Source organism: Spea bombifrons, chromosome 5 (genome assembly GCF_027358695.1).
Source record: "Spea bombifrons isolate aSpeBom1 chromosome 5, aSpeBom1.2.pri, whole genome shotgun sequence".
Taxonomy (NCBI): Eukaryota; Metazoa; Chordata; class Amphibia; order Anura; family Pelobatidae; genus Spea; species Spea bombifrons.
Window position 1 is genome coordinate 47,058,300 of NC_071091.1, and position 25,861 is coordinate 47,084,160.

General features: G+C 43.2%; 1 protein-coding gene across 1 annotated transcript in view; it reads right to left on the minus strand.

Annotated features, from left to right (window-relative positions):
- The window catches only part of FHOD3 (formin homology 2 domain containing 3), a 267,638-nt gene that overhangs the window by 118,123 nt on the left and 123,654 nt on the right, over positions 1–25,861 (minus strand). Inside the window, exon 13 of the mRNA XM_053466092.1 lies at positions 18,492–18,634. Coding sequence (XP_053322067.1) covers positions 18,492–18,634 — 143 coding nt within the window. The remainder of the gene's footprint in view (positions 1–18,491; positions 18,635–25,861) is intronic.

The window sequence follows — 25,861 nt, forward strand, 5'->3', positions numbered from 1 at the left end:
TTTCTACCCATTATGGGGCAATAAGTACAGGTAGCGTTTTGCTATTTCAAAGCCATTTTTTCCAAATCTGGTAATTCTTCCCCCCATGTGCCATTTCGGGTATCTTTGAACCCAGCCAATGCAATTTACCCCATCAAGTCATATATTTTTGAAAACTAGACAGCCCAGGGTATTCCAAATGCACGTATTTTAACTCTTTCCATGCACCATATCTACCACCAGTCTTTGTCAAACTTTGTGGTAGTCATTTTTTTGCATTTGTTTTGTCACACACATTTTACTTGAGGTATGAATTAAAATGTTCTCGTTTATGTCACTATCACAAAACACCCCAATATGTGTTCAGCAACATCTCCTGAGCGCAGCGATACCCCACATGAATGATTTTGCCTGGCTGTTTGGGGGCAAAAGGGCCACATTTGGGGCATGCACATTTTTCAATGTTGAACTTTGGCATTTGGGGATCCACTGCCCATGCCCTATTTGGTACATCTTTGAGCCGGGCCATTTCAGTGTGCCCAATAAACCCATATATTTTTGAAAACTAGACACCCCAGGGTATTTCAAATGCTAGTATTTTAACTCTTTCCATGCACCATATCTACCACCAGTCTTTGTCAAACTTTGTGGTAGTCATTTTTTTGCATTTGGTTTTCCACACACATTTTACTTCAGGTATGAATTAAAAAGTTCTCGTATATGTCACTATCACAAAACACCCCAATATGTGTTCAGCAACATCTCCTGAGTACAGCGATACCTCACATGAATGATTTTGCCTGGCTGTTTGGGGGCAAAAGGGCCACATTTGGGGCATGCGCATTTTTCAATGTTGAACTTTGGCATTTGGGGATCCACTGCCCATGCCCTATTTGGTACATCTTTGAGCCGGGCCATTTCAGTGTGCCCAACAAAACCATATATTTTTCAAAACTAGACACCACAGGGTATTTTAAATGCTGGTATTTTAACTCGTTGCATGCACACATTTTACCACCAGCATTTTTTCAAAGTTTGCAGTAGTATTTTTGTGTGTGTATTTTTCCCACACACACCTACTTTATGTATGAATTTACAGCTCCTGGTATATGCCGCTGTCACACGACACCCCATAATGTGTTCAGCAACATCTCCTGAGTGCAGTGATACCCCACATGCATGGGTGTGTCATTTTTGTGGGAACTAAAAGGCCACATTTGGTAAGTGTGCATTTTTCTAATTGGAAATTAGATGTGTGGCCATCCTTCCCCCCGTGTTAATTGGGACATTGTTGAACCTGGCCAATTCAATTTACCCCATCAAATCAAATATATTTTATTTATTTTTGTCTCTTTTTAAAAAAAAAATTAACATTTTTTTTCAACTTGGAGGTTCCCCTGATAGTGACATCAGTGGGAAATGACTTTTACATTTTACTAGTTTTTTTACTATTTTTTTTTCTAATTATTATTAATTTTATTTTATTTTTTAATTTATTTTTTACTAATCACACTGTGATTAGAAAGCTGGGCTCCATTGACTTGCATGGTGAATGCAGTACCTGTATTCAACCTGCAAGTGGAGCCAAAGTTCTCTAGATTGTCTGGACCATCTAGCGAACTTTTAAAATTTGTTGGTTCCTGTTACAGGGCAGCGGCCATCTTGCTTGATGGCGAAGATCATCGGCACCTGCGGCTGTGACCGCTCTCCGGACCGGTCACAGCCCATCGAAAGGTAAATGTTTGGTGTCGCTGGATGCCTCCTGATCGAGGCATTCCAGCGACACCATTTAAGTTTAGGAAGCGATCGTCGATCGCCTCCTAAACGCTTTTAAAACGGGCGTCCGCCGTCATACAAAGTATGGCGGATGTTGACGCCCCGTGGAGGGGCCAGAGATGGCCCCTTCGTTCCGATCGCGGCGTCGCTGAATGCCTCGCGGTTGAGGCATTCAGCAACGTTTTTTGGGTGCAGAAAGCGAAAACAGATCGCTTTCTGCACCCGGTTAAAGACGTGCCGGTCCTGGCACGTCAATTGTCGTAAAGCACATGCTTTTCCGTGTCGTGCCAGGACCGGCAATTGTCGTTAAGGGGTTAAACATAAACTATTTGATGTTTAGATGTGCATCATCCCAATGATAAAGATTCACATTTTTTTTCTAAAGCTCATTCCTCATATTCATAATTAATTTTTTTTTATTTAGTGGGTCGTCTCTGGCTCACTGCCCCAATCATAAATAGGTCAGATCACCCCCCTCACTATAAATTATGATCAAAATAGAGGTTAAATGAAAATAACCTAAGTTCTGAAGAAAATAACCTAGAACTGATCAAACAAGCTTAAAACTATTTAGAGATCAATGATAATGGTTTTTTGAGGACCCACTTCATTAAACTGGGATCTCACTTGAAGAAAAAATAAGGTCATGCTTTAGAAGAATTATATATGGCCTTGGCTAATTTGGAGCTAATTTGGATTTAAAAAATCAGAACAACAAAATAAAGCAAATAAATTTTAATAGTCAATTGAAATAATCTCCCGTCCTTTTTAGTGAAGCATTCAGGAAACACTACAGCTCCGGAATATTCAAATATAACAAAACAAATCCTTAAAAAATGGAATCTTTCTAAATTATCAGAAGATAAATGTCATACTTTAAATGAACCAATTACCAGATTGTGATAAAATGATTAAGTAAATTAAAAAAGGGAAATCTCCAGGCCCTGGTGGCTTTACTGCTGCCTTTTATCATATTCTAGGCTCGACGATCTCTCCTCTTCTGTGAAGTTTTTAATTTGGCTTATTTGAAGGGGGCTTTCCAGCACAAAAGTTGGACACACATATTTCCCCTATACCAAAACCAGATAAAAATCAATTTTTGGTCACTAACTACAGGCTGACCACATGAACTTGGATAGTAAACTCTTTTATAAGTGTCAGGCTCCTGTCCCAACTCCTACCTTTCAGGGGAATCCTCCGGTTACCCACCGCACAGCATTGTCCCAGACCGAGACTGTTGCAGGCCGCATCCCCTGGAGTTAGACGCACTCCCCGAAAACCAAAAGCCAGGCACCGGGCAGAGTAATTAAGGTTGGTGTGCAATTGTGTACTTTGGACTTTGTATTGATTTGGAGTAGCAGCTCCTCATACAATTAGCACCCCCGTATTGATATAATAATTCAAATTCAGGACTGAACTGCACACATATTGTATATTTGCATTGAGAAATATCAACTTTGTAACTATTTGCTGCATGAACATTCCTGTGGACCCTGTGTAACTAATTGAGACAGATGGAAGATTTTATGCAACAGGCTGGTGCGCTTGCCACACAAGCTGATACACTGTGTTTCACAGAAGATGAAGCACAAGAAATATTATGGGATACTACGAGTTTGAACTACCGATTGACACCAGTAGTAAAGATGTGGGGACACAACTATTACGGCTAAAGAACAAAGAAATAGACTTGGATAAGCCCAAGTATGTAAAGATTGGACTGCAGTATTTAACAAGCGTTCCCTGGAAACATCCGTTGTCTTCTCTTCACTTCATAGCGATTGACCATGTCCTCGAATCCCGAAGAAGGGGTGACAGAGGTAAAACCTTATTACAACGAGAGACATCTTGGATTGTACAATCGAAAACTATGGCCCCAGCAGGGCTGAATGACAAATTGACTTTTTCCTTATTTATTTGATATGTGTTTTTTAAATACATGTAAAGTGAAACTACAGTTCAGTCAAGTGTGTGAAGTGAATAACCACTCGAATACTTTGAGAAGTGGTATTGATAGCTAGAATGCTAAGATATCAGATTGGCTTAAGGCTCTGGTAAATATGAGGGTCCCAGATAAGATTACTGCCGCTTTAAAGGAGTTAGTGATTTACTGTTTACATCCCTTTCTGATCCACAAATAGTATATGCTTGGTGGATATAATCACTGCAACTATACACTATGCCAGTGAGTGCATAATTTTAATTGGGAATGGTTATTGGGTATATTATAATTAAAACGTGAATGTCTATAGACATAAGCTAGTAGACTTTATCAGGTATAAATTTATGTTTGCTCAGGTTTGCACATTTTTTTCACAGAATTATAAATTATAGATTTACAATTCATAGAGCCACTTTTTATGTTATCATTATTATCATTTGTTCTTACACCATTTATACTAGACTTGTGCATTCGTCTTCGGGCGAACATGAAAACGAGCACGAAGAGGCCGTTTTTTTGTTCGCTCCGAAGGAACGTAGAACAGAATACAGTGCCGGCAAACCGTAGGCGAAGACGAAGACTCACAATCACGAAGAATCGAAGATTCTTCGTGATCGTCTTCGTTTTTGCCGCGCAACCGCCAAAATTTCAAACAGGAGTGAGCTGATCCTCGTCTGTCCAATCAGCTCACTCTTGTGACGTAACGCTAAGGGTCTCGTCCAATGCCTGTGCTGCTGTTTTTTGAATTCTGAAGGCGCCTTTATAAGACCAGAGCTTGCCTGAGAGATCCATTCATTTTTCGCTGTGACTGCTTTGGCAACACTGCTGTGCTGCATCCGAGCGTTACAGAGAGAGATTGTTCTGTTCTGTGTGAGACTGGTAAGCCTTAGCCTGCCATTTCTCACTGTGTACTTCATCCTCACTTCAGTGCTACTTAATTAATATATTTAATAATAATAATTTGATTAATTTAATTTTTTTAAAATTAATTTGTCATCAACTTTAGTGTAAGTGCTGTTGAGTTGATAGTGCACCCAGTGCCTCAGTGGCACTGGGGTGCCCTTGCCCTGGGCTGGCACTAGTGCCTATTGCCTGTCCTGCTTAAATAAATTAAATAGAATTTATAAATTACAATTTAATAGAATCTATAATTTAATAGTTCATTATAATATTATATATATATATATATTTGTCAGTCATATATATATATATACTATAGTATACTAGTGTAGAGTGTACTGTAGACATTCATCTACTAGTGTCTAATTTAAAATCAGTAATATTAATTAATATAATTAATAATTGAATTCATTATAAAATTATATATATATTTGTCAGTTATAGTTAGTAATAGTATACTAGTGTAGAGTGTACTGTACACATTCAGAACATCTACTAGTGTCTAATCTAAAATCAGTAATATCAATAATTCTCTAATTCTTTCTTATCTTAATAGTTAATTAAATTAGCTATAAATAAAAGTAATAATATTAATTAATTACTACTAGCGTATAGTTCAGCTAATCTTATTAGTACTGGTGCTGCAGCTCTATAGTTTGTGCTTTGTTTTAGCAACAGTAAGAGACTAGGGCTGCAACTAACGATTATTTTCATAATCGATTAGTTGGCCGATTATTTTGTCGATTAATCGATTAATCGGATAAAAAAAATGAATGTAAATTTTTCATTTATTTAAAATAATTTAATAAACAAATGATGTTAAATACAAACAGCAGAATAAAAAAAAAGCTTTGATAAAATGCATTTCTTGTCTTTATTTCCCAACCAGCCCCCCAATTTATGCACATTTGAGCCCAGACATGCCACGCTGCCTCCCACATATGCCACTCCACGCTGCCTCCCACATATACCACTCCACGCTGCCTCCCACATATGCCACTCCACGCTGCCTCCCACATATGCCACTCCACGCTGCCTCCCACATATACCACTCCACGCTGCCTCCCACATATACCACTCCACGCTGCCTCCCACATATACCACTCCACGCTGCCTCCCACATATGCCACTCCACGCTGCCTCCCACATATGCCACTCCACGCTGCCTCCCACATATGCCACTCCACGCTGCCTCCCACATATACCACTCCACGCTCCCTCCCACATATACCACTCCACGCTGCCTCCCACATATACCACTCCACGCTGCCTCCCACATATGCCACGCTGCCTCCCACATATACCACTCCACCCCCACATATGCCACTGTGCCTGATACGCCTTATACCCCCTGATACACCACTCCGTCCTCCCCAGACATGCCACACTGCCCTCCCCACATATGCCTTATATACTGTATATGCCTTATACCCCCAGATATGTCACTCCGTCTTCCCCAGATATGCCTTATACCCCCCCCCAGATATCTCATAGTCCCCTCATAGAGTCACAGACCCGTTCGCATGACACTGACACCATACTTTTATAAATAAGTACTGGGTTAATCTTCACTGCCCCCAGGATTTAGATTCCCTTTAGGCTGCCCCCCTTTATCTCTAACTGCACCTTAATTATTATTAATTATTAAATTAACCCTCAGTCCTCATCATTAAATTAACCCTAAACACCCCATTAACCACAGCATCCCCTATATTAACCCTAAAGACCCTGTCAACCACAACAGCCCCTAAATTAACCCTAAACACAACTGCCTCAAATTAACCCCAAACACCCCATTAACCACAGCTGCTCCTAAATTAACCCTAAACACCCCATTAACCATAGCTGCCCCTAAATACCCTATTAACCATAACTGCCCCTAAACACCCCATTAACCATAGCTGCCCCTAAACACCCCATTAACCATAACTGCCCCTAAATTAACCCTAAACACCCCATTAACCATAACTGCCCCTAAATTAACCCCCACCTCCCCTGACTTTCAGTAGCCCAAATATTAATTTTATACTTACAGTTAGATGAGTGTCACAGCCATGTGGTTCTGGCCTTCTGGGAGAAGGAAGGGGGCGGGGCCAGTTGTCACAGTGATTTACAGGGAGGGGGAGTAAGTAGGAGCTGCTGCTGTGAGTCAGACTAAACTATTATATAATGAGGGGTGTTTTTCAGAGCGTTTGCTCTGAAAAAACCCTCATTTTATAATCGATAATAATCGATTCAACTAATCGATAATGAAATTCGTTGGCAACGAATTTCATTATCGATTATTATCGATTTTATCGATTAGTTGTTGCAGCCCTATAAGAGACCAAGTCAATTTTTCTTAATTAATCTTTCATTTTATTTCATTTGTTTTGCTCACCTCAGTCCATCAGTGAAGTGAACTTGTTGGGCTAGTGAGTGCAGCCGAATAAGTGCTGTGTTTTTTTTTGATCAGCAAGCAGTGACGTTAACTGTTTTGCAAAGATTTTCTCATTTATTTTACATTTTATTTCAATTTTATTAAAAGTACCCTTAGTGTTTTGCTCACCTCAGTCCATCAGTGAAGTGAACTTGTTGGGCTAGTGAGTGCAGCAAGCAGTGAAGATAACTGTTTTGCTGTGACATTTTATTTTATTTCTAATTCTTTTCAAGAAAAATTGACTGTGACGAGCTGTACTAAGCAAAGCTTCAAGCTACTAGCTGTAGTACTAAAATAATTCTAATCTTCTTTAATCTTAATCTATAATATATTATAAATAATAATATTCTAATTCATAATCTATAATATAAGTAATTCTAATTCTAAATTCTAATTCATAATCTATATTCATCTATCTATAATACATAATATATAAGTAAATTAGTTCTAATCTATTAATATTATATAACTTAATATTAATTAATAAATCATATACTGAATCTGATTTAACCTCACTTTAGCTTAGTGGGTTTGAGAGCGTCTGCCTAGAGGTAGACTTATAGTAAGGAAATATAGCTTTAGGCTAGCATAGTAGTAGGCTAAGCTCTTAGGCCCGTGTAAATTCAAATTAAAAATAAAATACTGCTAGTTATTAAATAGTTAATCTTGAGTTAATAATTTAAATAACTTTAGGATTTTGGCAGATTGCACACAGCACAGTGCAGTAGTGCATAGTTTTACTTTTTAAGCAGTAGCACTGAAGAGAACTTCCTCTAATTTTTTTGTCTTTAATTCATTTTTCCTTTTTTTTATTTTTATTTTTTTATTTTTTTTTTATAGTTTTTTAAACACTACACTACACTACACTACACTACACACACAACACAAAATTTGAAATGGATCCTCCTTTTGGGACTAAGGAGGGACAAGCTCCATCTACCACCACCACCACCACCAGCAGCACCACCACCAGTTCTAAGATGCAGCCTTTGCGTCAGTCTAGTCGGCCAAGTAGGCCAAGCTCTCGCTTATCATTTGGGGAAGCATTGCTTGAAGGATCATCAAGTAAAGGAAAGGCACCAAAAGCAGGCAGTAGTAGTGCGGCTAGGCCCACAAGCTCTATGGTTTTTTACGGAAAGCCTAAAGCACCAGAAGCACGTTCAAAGTTAAAGGGTAGCACAAGTAGTACCAGCCCAGTGACTAAAAAGAAGTGCCTTTTGCCCCAAGCAGCATCTTCCCCATCCACCAGCAGCATGCAAGGTACCAAGCAGAGCCAAATTAGCAGCAAGACTCAGAGGGGTCCCAAACCAAAGCGATCTCATTCCTTTGTAGGGAAAACCACCACCACCACCCCCACCTCTACCGCCTCTACCACCACTAGTGCTGCGCCTACTGTTCCCACTGGTACCGCCACGCCATGTCCTCCTAGTACCTCTAGCAAGCCACCAAGTCCTTACAAAATTTTTGTAAAGACAGTTAGAGAGAGGGCTACACATAGTGGAACTCCACCTAGCGAGGTAGCAGAGGAGCCTGAGACTGAGAGGCCAAGTGCAGAGTCTATTCTTCCTGCTCGCACTACTACTAGTCACGAGTCTCACGACGATATCAGTCTTAGCTCCAGCCTAGCAGGAATTCCATTCGATCTGGCTAATGAAGAGCTAGACTATGAGCCAGAGGAAGTAGAGGAGATGAGTGGTCAGGAATCAGATTCCTCAGGGAGCAGTGTCCAAATGACTAGTGCACAATTTTCCCCTGAGCCTCCACCTTCTCCGCTACGATCATCACCATCACCACCACCAGCAGCAGCAGCAAAACCTAGCAAATCTAAAGCAATTAGCAGTCCCACTATGGCCAGTACTGTTACCACCAGTCCCACCACCACTAGTTCTGCCTCTGTTCATCCACCCCGAGCAGTAAGAGCAGCACCCAAGGCACACTCCAAGGCTATGCGCGCCCCAATTTGGGAGCACTTTGAAAATGTTGAAGAAGGGCGCTATGGAAAGTGCAAACATTGTGGGAAGCTAATAAGCAGAGGGAAAGTGTCTGGCCATTTTACCAGTGCTAGCATGAAGCATCACCTCAGCACTCAACACAACGCTGTGCTATTGGGGAAAGATGCAGAGGTAAAACTTAGTGCAGGCAGCATAGCTGGTGGCCGTGGAAAAACCCCAACAGCTTCTTCTTCTGAGCCAATAGCAGCAGCAGCAGCAGCAGCAACTAGTGCTGGCAGCCAGAGACCAAGGCAGGTTGGAGCACTGCATGCCCAGCCCACCCTGGAAGAATTTGGGGCATTCCACTCCAAGAGAACGATGCCCAAACAGCAGGCCAATAAAGTAACGCGACTTATTGGTCAGTTCATTGCTGTTGGAGGGGCATCCTTCTCCATGATTGAAGGGGAGCCTTTCAAACAATTGATGGCGGCTGTGGCTCCACAATACACAGTTCCGTCACGTTCCACTTTCAGCAGGAACATTGTCCCCTCGCTGTATCGGTCCTGTGTTGCAGCAGTGAAAGAGGAGCTTTCCAAGGCTGCTGGTCAGTGTGTTCATTTCACTACAGATTTGTGGAGTGCACCTAGCGCCCAGCATGCCTTTCTTTCTTTGACAGCACACTGGTGGCAGCCCGGTGTGTCTAAGGAAGTTGCTGCAGCAGGCTACCGATCATTCCTTCTCCATGCAGAAGTGATGGATGAAAAGCACACTTCCCAAAATATTCTGCATGCGATTAGGAAAATGTTTAGCCTTTGGGTGGGAGCAGAGGCGGGCACCAATGTTGAAGTTGGTTTTGTGGTAACTGACGGAGGTGCCAATATGGTGAAAGCGCTGCGAGATGGTCATATTGTTGGTGTGCGCTGTGCAGCCCACATCATCCATCTTGTAGTGAAGGCAGCAATGTCAGAAGGAACTAATGTGGCAGCAGTAGTTCTGTCCCGCTGCAGAAAGATCGCTGGGCACTTTCACCATAGTGTTAAGGCTAGCCAACTTTTGAGGGAAGAGCAAGAGAGGTCAGGTCTTCCCGTACACTGCCTACGTCAGGATGTCAGTACACGGTGGAACTCCACGTTAGACATGCTAGAGAGGATTTTGGAGCAGCAGAGGGCAATCCATAATCTTGCCTCAGAGCACAATATTGGGATTACCTCTCCATTGAATAGGGAGGATTGGACAGTGATCGCCCAGCTAGTGGCAGTCCTTAAACCATTCAGGGATGCCACAGAAAATTTAAGCTCAAACACTGCCAGTCTGGCCCAGGTAATCCCAGTGTTCTCCCATCTAGGCAGCAAGATGGATGTGTTCCTTGGAAACCGTGAGGCTGTTCAAGGTGGCACTCTACATCCTGACGTAGCAGCCATAGTCAGGAAGCTGAAGGATCTGCTAAAAGTACACCTTCGCAAGCGAATGGAAGAGAGTCCCGAAATGATGCTAGCGTGCCTTTGTGATCCAAGAATTAAGGGAAAGCTAGCTTTGAAATTCAATGTTCTCAGTAGCTACCGGGAGCAATTGGTCAACAAGGTGCGTGACTGGCAGCGTAAAATGGGAATGCTGTCCGAGGAGGGTGAGGTGCAGGAGGAGGAAGAGATGATGTGGTCTGCTACCCCTAGCAGCAGCATCAGCAGCAGTGCCACAAGCAGCACAACACAGCTGAGTGGAGCAGCTGCGTTTTGGGAAGAGGCACTTGGCAGTATAGTTGGACCATCTGACAGAGCTAGCAGCAGAAAGGAGAGTAGTGCTGCTGAAATGGTCAAACTTTACCTCTGTGAAGTTCCTTCTGCTCCTAATGTTGATCCTCTTAGCTACTGGGATGAAAAGAAGAGTGTGTGGCCTGCACTCTCATGGGTTGCGCAGCAGCTTCTATCATGTCCGCCAACCACTGTTCAAAGTGAGCGCGTGTTTTCTATGACTGGAAACATACTGAGTCCACAGCGCTCACGCATGGCACCTCATCTGATGGAGCAGATTGCCTTTCTTAAATTCAATCTGCCCAAATTGGGTTACCCAGCTCTTAGCTTGGAAAGTTAAATTTTTTCTCTCTAATGTTTAAGGTAGTTTCTCCCCCTGGTTGCACTTGCTGCGGTGTGGCAATGCCTGCTACCTCCGCTGGTGTAGCCAATTTACGCTAGGGCCTAGTGTCTGAGTTCTGTAAGTCCGCTCCCAAACGCCTAGGACTGACAGTCTTTGGATGCTTTGCCCTGGGGTGAAACAGGTGAGTGGGTCGTCAATTGCCCACTCATTCACCTTTTTCCGTTTCCAACGCTGCTGCTGGTGGTGGTGCCAGTATCTTTTGCCAGTTCGCTTCCTGGCTGAAATCATGCCTCAGATGTCCCTAATGGAAAGGGTAGTTTCTCCCCCCTGGTTGCACTTGCTGCGGTGTGGCAACGCCTGCTACCTCCGCCGGTGTAGCTAGCTTACGCTAGGGCCTAGTGTCTGAGTTCTGTAGGTCTGCTCCCAAACGCCAAGGACTGACAGTGTTTGGATGCTTTGCCCTGGGGTGAAACAGGTGAGCGGGTCGTCAATTGCCCACTCATTCGCCTTTCCCAATTCTGCTGCTGCTGGTGGTGGTGCCAGTGTCTCTCTTCAATGCCAGTTCGCTTCCTGGCTAGTGTCATGCCTCGAATGTCCCTGATGGTAAGGGTAGTTTCTCCCCCCTGGTTGCACTTGCTGCGGTGTGGCAACGCCTGCTACCTCCGCCGGTGTAGCCAGCTTACGCTAGGGCCTTGTGTCTGAGTTCTGTAGGTCTGCTCCCAAACGCCAAGGACTGACAGTGCTTGGATGCTTTGCCCTGGGGTGAAACAGGTGAGCGGGTCGTCAATTGCCCACTCATTCGCCTTTCCCAATTCTGCTGCTGCTGGTGGTGGTGCCAGTGTCTCTCTTCAATGCCAGTTCGCTTCCTGGCTAGTGTCATGCCTCGAATGTCCCTGATGGTAAGGGTAGTTTCTCCCCCCTGGTTGCACTTGCTGCGGTGTGGCAACGCCTGCTACCTCCGCCAATGTAGCCAGCTTACGCTAGGGCCTTGTGTCTGAGTTCTGGAAGTCCGCTCCCAAACGCCAAGGACTGACAGTGTTTGGATGCTTTGCCCTGGGGTGAAACAGGTGAGCGGGTCGTCAATTGCCCACTCATTTGCCTTTTCCAATGCTGCTGCTGCTGCTGCTGCTGGTGGTGCCAGGATCTCTTCTCTGCCAGTTCGCTTCCTGGCTAGTGTCATGCCTTAAATGTCCCTGATGGTAAGGGCAGTTTCTCCCCCCTGGTTGCACTTGCTGCGGTGTGGCAACGCCTGCTACCTCCGCCGGTGTAGCCAGCTTACGCTAGGGCCTTGTGTCTGAGTTCTGTAGGTCTGCTCCCAAACGCCAAGGACTGACAGTGCTTGGATGCTTTGCCCTGGGGTGAAACAGGTGAGCGGGTCGTCAATTGCCCACTCATTCGCCTTTCCCAATTCTGCTGCTGCTGGTGGTGGTGCCAGTGTCTCTCTTCAATGCCAGTTCGCTTCCTGGCTAGTGTCATGCCTCGAATGTCCCTGATGGTAAGGGTAGTTTCTCCCCCCTGGTTGCACTTGCTGCGGTGTGGCAACGCCTGCTACCTCCGCCAATGTAGCCAGCTTACGCTAGGGCCTTGTGTCTGAGTTCTGGAAGTCCGCTCCCAAACGCCAAGGACTGACAGTGTTTGGATGCTTTGCCCTGGGGTGAAACAGGTGAGCGGGTCGTCAATTGCCCACTCATTTGCCTTTTCCAATGCTGCTGCTGCTGCTGCTGCTGCTGGTGGTGCCAGCATCTCTTCTCTGCCAGTTCGCTTCCTGGCTAGTGTCATGCCTTAAATGTCCCTGATGGTAAGGGCAGTTTCTCCCCCCTGGTTGAACTTGCTGCGGTGTGGCAACGCCTGCTACCTCCGCCAATGTAGCCAGCTTACGCTAGGGCCTTGTGTCTGAGTTCTGGAAGTCCGCTCCCAAACGCCAAGGACTGACAGTGTTTGGATGCTTTGCCCTGGGGTGAAACAGGTGAGCGGGTCGTCAATTGCCCACTCATTTGCCTTTTCCAATGCTGCTGCTGCTGCTGCTGGTGGTGCCAGCATCTCTTCTCTGCCAGTTCGCTTCCTGGCTAGTGTCATGCCTTAAATGTCCCTGATGGTAAGGGCAGTTTCTCCCCCCTGGTTGCACTTGCTGCGGTGTGGCAACGCCTGCTACCTCCGCCAATGTAGCCAGCTTACGCTAGGGCCTTGTGTCTGAGTTCTGGAAGTCCGCTCCCAAACGCCAAGGACTGACAGTCTTTGGATGCTTTGCCCTGGGGTGAAACAGGTGAGCGGGTCGTCAATTGCCCACTCATTTGCCTTTTCCAGTGCTGCTGCTGCTGCTGCTGGTGGTGCCAGCATCTCTTCTCTGCCAGTTCGCTTCCTGGCTAGTGTCATGCCTTAAATGTCCCTGATGGTAAGGGTAGTTTCTCCCCCCTGGTTGCACTTGCTGCGGTGTGGCAACGCCTGCTACCTCCGCCAATGTAGCCAGCTTACGCTAGGGCCTTGTGTCTGAGCTCTGGAAGTCCGCTCCCAAACGCCAAGGACTGACAGTGTTTGGATGCTTTGCTCTGGGGTGAAACAGGTGAGTGGGTCGCCAATTGCCCACTCATTCGCCTTTCCCAATTCTGCTGCTGCTGCTGCTGGTGGTGGTGCCAGTGTCTCTTCGATGCCAGTTCGCTTCCTGGCTAGTGTCATGAATCAAATGTCCCTAATGGTAAGGGCAGTTTCTCCCCTCTGGCTGCGTCTGTTTGCGGTGTGGCAACGCCTGCTACCTCCGCCGGAGTGGCCAGCTTACGCTAGGGCCTTGTGTCTGAGCTCTGGAAGTCTGCTGCCAAACGTCTAAGACTGACAGTGTTTGGGTGCTTTGCCCTGGGGTGAAACAGGTGAGTGGGTCGCCAATTGCCCACTCATTCGCCTTTCCCATTTTTCAATGCTGCTGCTGGTGGTGGTGGTGGTGCCAGCATCTCTTCTCTGCCAGTTCGCTTCCTGGCTAGAGTCATGCCCAAAATGTCCCTAGTGGTAAGGGCAGTTTCTCCCCTCTGGCTGCGTCTGTTTGCGGTGTGGCAACGCCTGCTACCTCCGCCGGAGTGGCCAGCTTACGCTAGGGCCTTGTGTCTGAGCTCTGGAAGTCTGCTGCCAAACGTGTAAGACTGACAGTGTTTGGGTGCTTTGCCCTGGGGTGAAACAGGTGAGTGGGTCGCCAATTGCCCACTCATTCGCCTTTTCAATGCTGCTGCTGGTGGTGGTGCCAGCATCTCTTCTCTGCCAGTTCGCTTCCTGGCTAGAGTCATGCCCAAAATGTCCCTAATGGTAAGGGCAGTTTCTCCCCCCTGGCTGCCTCTGTTTGCGGTGTGGCAACGCCTGCTACCTCCGCCGGAGTGGCCAGCTTACGCTAGGGCCTTGTGTCTGAGCTCTGGAAGTCTGCTGCCAAACGTCTAAGACTGACAGTGTTTGGGTGCTTTGCCCTGGGGTGAAACAGGTGAGTGGGTCGCCAATTGCCCACTCATTCGCCTTTTCAATGCTGCTGCTGGTGGTGGTGCCAGCATCTCTTCTCTGCCAGTTCGCTTCCTGGCTAGTGTCATGCCTCAAATGTCCCTAATTGTAAGGGCAGTTTCTCCCCCCTGGCTGCCTCTGTCTGCGGTGTGGCAACGCCTGCTACCTCCGCCGGAGTGGCCAGCTTACGCTAGGGCCTTGTGTCTGAGCTCTGGAAGTCTGCTGCCAAACGTCTAAGACTGACAGTGTTTGGGTGCTTTGCCCTGGGGTGAAACAGGTGAGTGGGTCGCCAATTGCCCACTCATTCGCCTTTTCAATGCTGCTGCTGGTGGTGCCAGCATCTCTTCTCTGCCAGTTCGCTTCCTGGCTAGAGTCATGCCCAAAATGTCCCTAATGGTAAGGGCAGTTTCTCCCCCCTGGCTGCCTCTGTTTGCGGTGTGGCAACGCCTGCTACCTCCGCCGGAGTGGCCAGCTTACGCTAGGGCCTTGTGTCTGAGCTCTGGAAGTCTGCTGCCAAACGTCTAAGACTGACAGTGTTTGGGTGCTTTGCCCTGGGGTGAAACAGGTGAGTGGGTCGCCAATTGCCCACTCATTCGCCTTTTCAATGCTGCTGCTGGTGGTGGTGCCAGCATCTCTTCTCTGCCAGTTCGCTTCCTGGCTAGTGTCATGCCTCAAATGTCCCTAATTGTAAGGGCAGTTTCTCCCCCCTGGCTGCCTCTGTCTGCGGTGTGGCAACGCCTGCTACCTCCGCCGGAGTGGCCAGCTTACGCTAGGGCCTTGTGTCTGAGCTCTGGAAGTCTGCTGCCAAACGTCTAAGACTGACAGTGTTTGGGTGCTTTGCCCTGGGGTGAAACAGGTGAGCGGGTCGCCAATTGCCCTCTCATTCGCCTTTCCAATTTTTCAATGCTGCTGGTGGTGGTGGTGGTGGTGGTGGTGCCAGCATCTCTTCTCTGCCAGTTCGCTTCCTGGCTAGAGTCATGCCCAAAATGTCCCTAATTGTAAGGGCAGTTTCTCCCCCCTGGCTGCCTCTGTCTGCGGTGTGGCAACGCCTGCTACCTCCGCCGGAGTGGCCAGCTTACGCTAGGGCCTTGTGTCTGAGCTCTGGAAGTCTGCTGCCAAACGTCTAAGACTGACAGTGTTTGGGTGCTTTGCCCTGGGGTGAAACAGGTGAGTGGGTCGCCAATTGCCCACTCATTCGCCTTTTCAATGCTGCTGCTGGTGGTGGTGCCAGCATCTCTTCTCTGCCAGTTCGCTTCCTGGCTAGAGTCATGCCCAAAATGTCCCTAATGGTAAGGGCAGTTTCTCCCCCCTGGCTGCCTCTGTTTGCGGTGTGGCAACGCCTGCTACCTCCGCCGGAGTGGCCAGCTTACGCTAGGGCCTTGTGTCTGAGCTCTGGAAGTCTGCTGCCAAACGTCTAAGACTGACAGTGTTTGGGTGCTTTGCCCTGGGGTGAAACAGGTGAGTGGGTCGCCAATTGCCCACTCATTCGCCTTTTCAATGCTGCTGCTGGTGGTGGTGCCAGCATCTCTTCTCTGCCAGTTCGCTTCCTGGCTAGAGTCATGCCCAAAATGTCCCTAATGGTAAGGGCAGTTTCTCCCCCCTGGCTGCCTCTGTGTGCGGTGTGGCAACGCCTGCTACCTCCGCCGGAGTGGCCAGCTTACGCTAGGGCCTTGTGTCTGAGCTCTGGAAGTCTGCTGCCAAACGTCTAAGACTGACAGTGTTTGGGTGCTTTGCCCTGGGGTGAAACAGGTGAGCGGGTCGCCAATTGCCCACTCATTTGCCTTTCCCATTTCCTTTTCCATTTCATTATTTTCCTTCTGATACACAACCAACCAAACATAACACACACAATAACACATATAACACATATAACACACAGTGACATCACACATAACACACATACACACACACTTACAATGCACAAAACACAAGGACCTTTTCCTTGTTATTTGCCCTGGCCTTCACTCACTAATAGCATTACATTAACACTATAACTCACACTTCACCCTATAACATTTTTCCATCCACATACCTGCCAACAGACCCAACTTTTTCAGGGACAGTCCTGCTTTTTTCCAGTCCTGTCCCATCTAATTTAGCTAAACTAGGTATGCAAAATGCAAATACACATAGGTAGTTATAGCTCGGTAGGTAACGCTACTATAAACATTTAATAAATATAATCAAGTACTAAATAATAAATCTAACTTTAAAATACATTTAAATAAACCCCTATTTTTTTTTAAAAAAAACATTAAAATTAAATTATTATTATTTAGACATAATCCATCTTTAACCAAACCAGTGCACTGCTACTAATCTTAAACATAACCGTACATTAACCCTAAGCTATTTTTTAGTTCTTGTCCAACATTTTTCCATCAGCATACCTGCCAACACACTCAAGATTTTGGTGGACAGTCCTGCTATTTTCCAGTCCTGTCCAATAAGTAAGTTGGGTTGTTGCAAAGTATGCCATTGTAAATAGGTAGCAAATGTTAGGCATGTAAAGTGGTCCAAAATCAATTTAAAAATGTAAAATATTCCCTATTCTTTTATTAAACATCTATGGACAGTACACCTCGGTATGTGTGTGCAACTCTATTGGTCGTTTCGGCAGGGGGCTCGCCTGCCATCAACGAATGAAGTGCATTCTGCAGTTCTGCAATTCACTCGTTGATGCCAGACCAGCCCCCTGCCGAAACGACCAATAGAGCTGCACACACGTACCTTCACGGCAGCTGCTGCTGCTGTGATGTGTTATTAACCCCGTATTAACCCCTGCTAGGCAACCAGGAGGAAAACGAAGATTAAACGAGCACGAAGAATGTCCGCGAATATTCGCCCGAAGAGAAGACAGGAACGGGCGAATATTCGCGGAATACGAAGATTTTTTTTTCCCCGAAGACGAGCACGAAGAGCCCCCTGGTGCCCAAGTCTAATTTATACCTACCTGTTACTACCATGATTTGATATTATACAGGTTATATCTACCCCTATGTGGAGGAGCTACGTATTTTATTATATTCTATATTGTCAATTAATTTTATGTTTTGCCCCGAGATTAAAACTTCACAGTACCTAATATATATATATATAAGCCTAGTTTTTTTAATAAGGCATCATATCACTAGACACTAATAATACACGGGCATCTCACTTAGATCTCCCTATCGGCACAGATTTATATTAGACTAATTATTTAGTTAATCCTAGTAAACGTTGCCATGACGTCACGCGCATGTGCACATTGTTGAGATACACGCCGAGTTTGGTGATTGTGAACACTTCAGGTGCAGTAAGTTCTGTTCCTAATGATTGTAATTACACATAGTATAAATGTTAGACACGCTATGTCTCTGTTATGTCCTGATGAAAGTCTGAAAATAAAAGACTGAAACGTTGACTTGTAACAGAGTTTTGAGAGATTTATTGAAACCAAGTCCCAGGAGTGCTGGTAACTATTTTTGGAATATATATATATATATATATATATATATATATATATATATATATATATATATATATATATATATAATGAGAGAGAATAGAATTTGTATGGTTATACTTATAACGGTTTAAGCAAAAACACAAAAATTACTCTAGTCTTATAGAGCGTAAAATAGCAGTGGTCCATCCATAAGGGGTTAAACTGCTCCATTCTGTTCCTCTGTTTTCTACCTGCTAGTAAGTAAGCACCTTGGTTCTTTTTTTAAACATGCTTTTTAGTTTGAGGTTAGGGCTTGCCTGATATGAAGTACCATGAAGCGGTGGCAAGCTTACATTTTATGACCATTTCACAAACTTAACCATCCCATGTTTGCAGCTTGTGACACAGATTTCTTGCCAAAAACTACAATTGAATAATCTGCATTTGTACCACATATAAATAATAAAAATGCCCCAGACGTGGGGGGTTTCCAATAACATCAGCATGTCCGCAAAGAAAACAACTTATTGAAAGGAAATGGTATGTACCTACCAAGAAGAGCATGCTTTTCCAACTCACTGTAACAGTCACGGGAATTTATTTTAGAATGGGAAGCGTCGTCCGAAAAATGTTTGGTCCTTTTTTTTATTTCTTGAGCAAATTCTTCAGCTGCTATTTTTTCCATATTTTTGTATCTAAAAAGGTAACATTATTGTATTAAATATTTTCTATAGGCAAGGGAAAAAAGTGAAAATGTTTCCATTAATCCTATTACTACAATGCATAATTACTATTTCTCCTGTATATCTGACCCATTTACAATGCGGAGGTCTATGTTTAGCTGAACCAGATGGCCTCAAGCTGTGTTTCCTACTGAGGTGGAGCACCAGACTATGACATCATGTCCAGGAACTCTATACAAAGAGGACTTTCAACACAGGCAATAAAGGTTTGAAGGTGGTGGCCGGTGGCCCTGCTTTGAGTAGCCTTAGGGTAGCATTTCTAATAAATACACAAATGTCAAACCACAATTGATTCCTATTTGATATCCAAAAGGTCAGAAAGTTGCGAACGCTAAAACATACTGCACTTGTGAATTATTCAGATGGCAACATCACAGAGTGTACCCACTAAGGTATCAAGACCATCCACCCAATGAGTCTAGTGACAATCAAGCGTTGTCCTACGGTGTCTGGCAGCCTTGCAATGTCCATGGAGCAGTAGCTGGGAGTACAATCTATCTATACCTCTCAGTAGTGTTAATGTAGAAGAAGAGAATGCAAGAAGCAAATAGGAAAAAACTGCTTCCAAAGGGCATTTTGATAAACTCCGGGACAGCGATAGATCTTCCCTTTACCTACAGGAAATCCTCTTGGATGCCACCCTGAAACATATCCACAACGTGTACAACATAGTGGACCAAGGATGGCTTATTAGGGGCATGGAGAATTACAAAGGCATATATTGTGATCAATTTCAGTAACAGCCTAAAGAGAAAAACAGAAATCATTGCATTTTCTTTGTTGTGGTTAACAACTTTCTACAGCCGCTCTTTAACTCACCTTCCCTAGACTCGCATAACCTCTCCTTTCATCACTTCACTTGACTTCATCTGTCACATGCTAACACCCTCTCCCATCATCAGTGCAGCTCTCTATTTCTGTCTTCCCTACTTGTTACCTCATGCAGAGTGTCAGATATTTTATGATAGAAAACATGTATTCTATATATTCTGTATTTTACATGAGCACAAAATGGAGTCAGAGCCATTTTATTTTACTTAATCATATAATGATTATTTCATTCTGTCTTTGTTCCCTCTATAATTGAGAACAAAGAAGTATTCATGTATATAGATGTTTCAGTATATATGATCCAATTAACGTTATCTTCCATGAGAAAGTTAAGGAGTAGACACTACATATCCTTAGGAATGTAAATTGGAATGGGGGATACGTCGTAAGACCACCAAAACCTAATTTACTACCTAGGAGGCAACATCTGGAGATATGGGTGACTACAAAGACCTGATTTACTATCTAGGAGGTAACATCTAAAGATAAGGTGACCATGGATAAATTCCTAACACATATGTAATGGTCTTAAGTTATTTCTTAGACCAGAGCGTCTCTCGCAGGTAAATTAAGAAATTACAAGGGTGTAAATATGAGTAGAAGTCCTAATTATAATGGGTAAAACCCACCGTTAGGATTGGAGAATTCCAATCAAGAGGTGGAGGCTATGATAATAAGCCCTGTCTTTAAAAGCTTATGTCTTTAATAATTGGGGGACTCACCTTAAAAACTCACCTTAGAAACTGACCCTCAAACGCACCCTAAAAGGAACTCAACCTGAAACAAATTGGACCCTGACGGACTCATTTAATTTACCCCAGAGAATTGGAATCTTAAGATCCTGACACCGTATTTTACTCTTAGAGTTACTTTGAGTTCTAACCTATATAACTTTTACGCCAAAAGAAGAAAAAAAAGAAAAATAAACACCAAATAGTGAACGTGAAAAATAAAATATAAAAAGGCACTTCCTCACTGTACTGCCGCAGCCCGCAATAACACTCCTCTAAGTGTTCAACACAAAGCAACCCAAAATTAGGCGCGCATGTACATATGTGGGAGAAAAAATAAACAATGATAGTGCAATACTGTGGGATTCAAAGTGCTGTGTGTACGTGTAATGTATGCACTCACAAAATTACGGATGGTCAAGGCTCTTCAGAATAAAATTCTTTCTTTATTTCTTCTTGTAACTAAAAAATTCGATAAAAAGAGAACGGCCAATGGTGCAGTAAATTCCTGTAGTTGTTATAGGAAAATAAAAATGCACTTACAAGATGGTCGATTTTCAGGCACTTCAACTAAAAGTCCAAAGTTAAAAGCAATGGAGTCAACAGCATTAAATAGTCCTCGTAGGTAGTCCTCAACGCGTTTCGCCTGTCGGCTTCCTCAGGAGAACAGTTTCTTTCCGAAAAATTCATGGTGTTCGTGGGTGTAGAGAGTCTATTTATATGTTTTTTTGTCCTTGTTCCGTATTCCGTCTTTACTTCCGGGTTTGACGTCAGCGCGCTGTTCCCGTCGTTGCTCGGCAACCGTGACGCTTCAGTAGTCCATCCCTCCTGTGTCTACGGCGTGTCACCGGATCTCCATGCGTCTCCTAGCAACTGGGACGCTGCGAACCTCCTTTCCTTTCAAAAACGCAAGTCCTCTCCCCTTTCTGTTTACAGGCTCATCGGATAAATTGATTCTCGAGCGAGGTATCTGAAAGATCTTTGATGTCGCTCGTATGCAGGATGTTTTGATAGAGGAGAGAGGGGATATATTAGGGGTTTTATAATGTATATAATAACATAAAATGTGGATGGAGGACGGAACAATGGAAATGAGAGAATGGCATAAAGAGATAGTGTATAGTATGTATATATATAGAGATGTGATGTGACGATTTGTCCACGGAGAGACTCATAAGTTAAATAGTGATAATCTTTATCTTATGTAAATATAGAGAGACATTCATATTTTATTTTTAAATTGATAAATGGCTTGTGTATATATGTATATATATAGAGATGTAATATCACAGTTTATCCACAGAGAGACTATTAAAATAAGTAAATAAATAAATAAATAGAGATAATCATTAGCTTGTATGAATATAGAGAGACATTGATCTTTTATTTTGTATGATATTTGAATAAATTACTAAATGACTTGGTTATTAATTAAAAATGGAAATGGATAAAAATGAGGCAAGATTAATGAAATATGGCTTGGATTTTAGTTATCATTAAATACGTAAAAAACATTAATTTAGATGAATGGATTTAAATAGGTACATTAGATTTTAATTACCATAAAATACATAAAAAACATTAATTTAGATGAATGGGTTTAAATGAATTCATTAGACCCTATATCTATCTATCTGGTTTCCTTACTAGTTTAAAATGTTTTTATAAGACCAGTATGTTAAAATAAATATATTAAAATATATTAATAAATATATTAAAAAATATATTAAAAGATACATTTTTAATCAGTCAATAAAAGCAAGTATATCCAGATCAGTATTTAGGCCACCTTTTTTGTATGTCTGAAATTTAAAAATCCATTCTGTCTCCTTTTTAGACAATACTGTATTTATATCACCTCCTCTCCAGTGTGTTTTTACCAGATCAATTCCTAGAATTTTAAAGTCTGATAATGAAAACATTGTGCAATTATTACAGTGTCTAGGTACACTGTGTTTCGTATTTACATTCCGTATTCCCCCTAGATGTTCCAGTATTCTGACTTTAAGTTCTCTTGTAGTGCGTCCAATGTACTGTTGGCCGCACTTGCATTCCAATAAATATATCACATTTTTAGTGTTGCAGTGGATAAAATGTTTTATTGGGTATTCTTTCCCTGTATTGTTACATTTAAAGACTGTGATTTTCTTTTTTTGGGTATTGCACGTTCTACACACTTTACACCTCCCACATTTATGAAAACCCGGGGATTTGTCCGCTAGAAAGTTCTGATGTTCTTTCCTTTCATCTTCATTAGGTAGTAAGCTGGGTGCCAAAATAGTTTTTAAATTAGCTAGTTTTTTGTATATGATTTTCGGTTTATCTGGGAGATGACCCTGTAGTATCTCGTCTTCCTTTAAAATAGGCCAGCATCTGTTTAATGCTTTCTTGATTTGAGGTGCTCTATCATTATACTGAGTTAGGAAGGAGAACTCGTACCCATCTTTGTTTCTCTGTTTTTTATTATGATTTATAAATTCTTCCCTTCTTTTTTTCTGTATCGTATCAAAACTATCTGTTAGGAGATCTTTTGGATAATTTCTTTCTTCAAATTTATCTAATAGAAGGTGGCTTTGTGTCATAAAGTCTTCGTCATTGGTACAGTTTCTACGTACTCTAGTGATTTGTCCCTTGGGTATGTTTCTAAGCCAGCTGGGGTGGTGGCGACTGGAAAAATCAATAAAACCGTTACCATCTGTGGGCTTAAAAAAAGTTTTGGTGTTTATTTTGTTGTCTCTAATAAAGAGGGTAAGGTCTAAAAAATTTGTTGTTTGTCAATACTTGATGTAAAATGTAAATTATATTCATTACGGTTAATATATGCTATAAAATTATGTAAGTTTTGAACATCACCTTGCCATATTATGAGTACATCATCAATGTACCTCTTCCAGAGAACCAGATTCGCGCCGAACGGATTGTTTTTCCAAATATGATTGGCTTCCCAATCAGCCACATAGAGGTTAGCATAGCTCGGCGCGAATCTGGTTCCCATTGCGGTACCACATGTCTGTAGATAAAAAGTCTCATTAAAAGAAAAATAGTTATGTGTGAGAATAAAATGTATACAGTCAGTTAGGGCTGCAACAACTAATCGATAAAATCGATAATAATCGATAATGAAATTCGTTGGCAACGAATTTCATTATCGATTAGTTGAATCGATTATTATCGATTATAAAATGAGGGTTTTTTCAGAGCAAACGCTCTGAAAAATCCCCCTCATTATATAATCCGTTTAGTCTGACTCACCGTCTCACAGCAGCAGCTCCTACTTACTCCCCCTCCCTGTAATCACTGTGACAACTGGCCCCGCCCCTTCCTTCTCCAGGCCAGAACCACATGGCTGTGACACTCATCTAACTGTAAGTATATATGTGTGTGTATATATATATCTATATATATATATTTGGGCTACTGAAAGTTAGGGGAGGTGGGGGTTAATTTAGGGGCAGTTATGGTTAGTGGGGTGTTTAGGGTTAATTTAGGGGCAGTTATGGTTAATTGGGTGTTTAGGGTTAATTTAGGGGCAGTTATGTTAATAGGGTGTTTAGGGTTAATTTAGGAGCAGCTGTGGTTAATGGGGTGTTTGGGGTTAATTTGAGGCAGTTGTGGTTAATGGTGTGTTTAGGGTTAATTTAGGGGATGCTGTGGTTGATGGGGTCTTTAGGGTTAATTTAGGGGATGCTGTGGTTAAGGGGGTGTTAAGGGTTAATTTAGGGGCAGTTATGGTTAATGGGGAGTTTAGGGTTAATTTAGGGGAATCTAAATCCTGGGGGCAGTGAAGTGACATATCTGGGGGTATAAGGCATATACAGTATATAAGGCATATGTGGGGAGGGCAGTGTGGCATGTCTGGGGAGGACGGAGTGGTGTATCAGGGTGTATAAGGCATATCTGGGGGTAGAGTGGCATATCTGGGGGTAGAGAAGTGGCATGTCTGGGAGGCAGGGTGGCATGTCTGGGGAGGATGGAGTGGGGTGGGGTATCAGGGGATATAAGGCGTATCAGGCACAGTGGCAGATGTGGGAGGCAGCGTGGAGTGGCAGATGTGGGAGGCAGCGTGGCATACGTGGGAGGCATTGTGGAGTGGCAGATGTGGGAGGCAGCATGGCGTGGCATATGTGGGTAGGGCAGGGTGGCATGTCTGGGGAGGATGGAAAGGTGTTTCAGGGGGTATAAGGCGTATCAGGCACAGTGGCATGTGGGGGGTAGAGTGGAGTGGCAGATGTGGGAGGCAGCGTGGTGTGGTAAATGTGGGAGGCAGCGTGGAGTGCTGTGGTAGGCAGCGTGGCATATGTGGGGGGGAAGCATGGCATGTCTGGGAGGCAGCGTAGCAAATTAGTAAATTATTTTAAATAAATGAAAAATTTACATTTTTTTTATCCGATTAATCGATTAATCGAAAAAATAATCGGCCAACTAATCGATTATTAAAATAATCGTTAGTTGCAGCCCTACAGTCAGTAATAAATTTACTCTGTAATTTGTCCATATTAGTATCTAAAACAAGGGCTTTCTTAATAGTCTCTATACCTAACTCGTGGGGGATGACAGTGTAAAGTGAAGTGACGTCCATTGTTGCCCATATGTAGTCTGTAGACCATGTAATATCGGCCAAAGTCTTAAGTATGTCCATTGTATCTTTTAAATATGAGGGACTTTTAATGACATATTGCTGGAGAAAGAAATCAACATATTGTGATACGTTGTTGGTTAATGAGTCGATACCGCTTATAATTGGACGTCCAGGAGGGTTTGTCATACTTTTATGTATTTTCGATAGAAAATAAAAAATAGGTATTTTTGGATATTTTGTGTCCAGAAAATTAAACTCATTTTTGTTTAGTACCTTATTGTCATACCCTCCCTGTAATAGTACTCTCAGATCTTCTTGAAAAATTCTTGTGGGGTTCACTAAAAGTCTTTTATATGTGTTTTCGTCGTTAAGAATACGTAGAGCCTCTTTGAGGTAATACGTTCTATCCATAATAACCGTAGCCCCTCCTTTGTCAGCGGCTTTTATGACTATTTGTTTGTTATTCTTCAGGGACCTAAGACTTTCCTGTTCTACTTTAGTTAGATTATGTTGTCTCTTGTTTTTTTGTTCTATTTCATTGAACTCTTTGAGCAACATATCGGTAAAAACTTCAATGTGGACACTTTTATCTTGAGAGATCACCAGGGAGATATTCATAAAAGATATAAGCCTAGAGAGTATAATACACAATATAAATCGGGATATAACCAATATGATAACAGACATAATATTAACAGATATAATAGTTACAAACGAAAACCGATAGATAAATATAGTAACTTTTCATCCACAGAGACTAGACGACCTTTAGAGAGACATAGGGAGAATACCAGGAATTCATCTAATGATAGATATAGAAGAAGAGAAGATAACCCCACAACAAGAGACAATTTTAAACAATACTCACCCAGACCCACAACGTCAGTATGGCAAGATAGCAATAAACCACATACTTCTAACGACTTCAAGAAGTCTTTTTTAGACAGGGAGCAATCCCGAAACACAAGACACACACAGATAGATCATTCCCATTATCCAACATTCCAGGACAGAGAGAGGAACTTCCCAGCTTACACG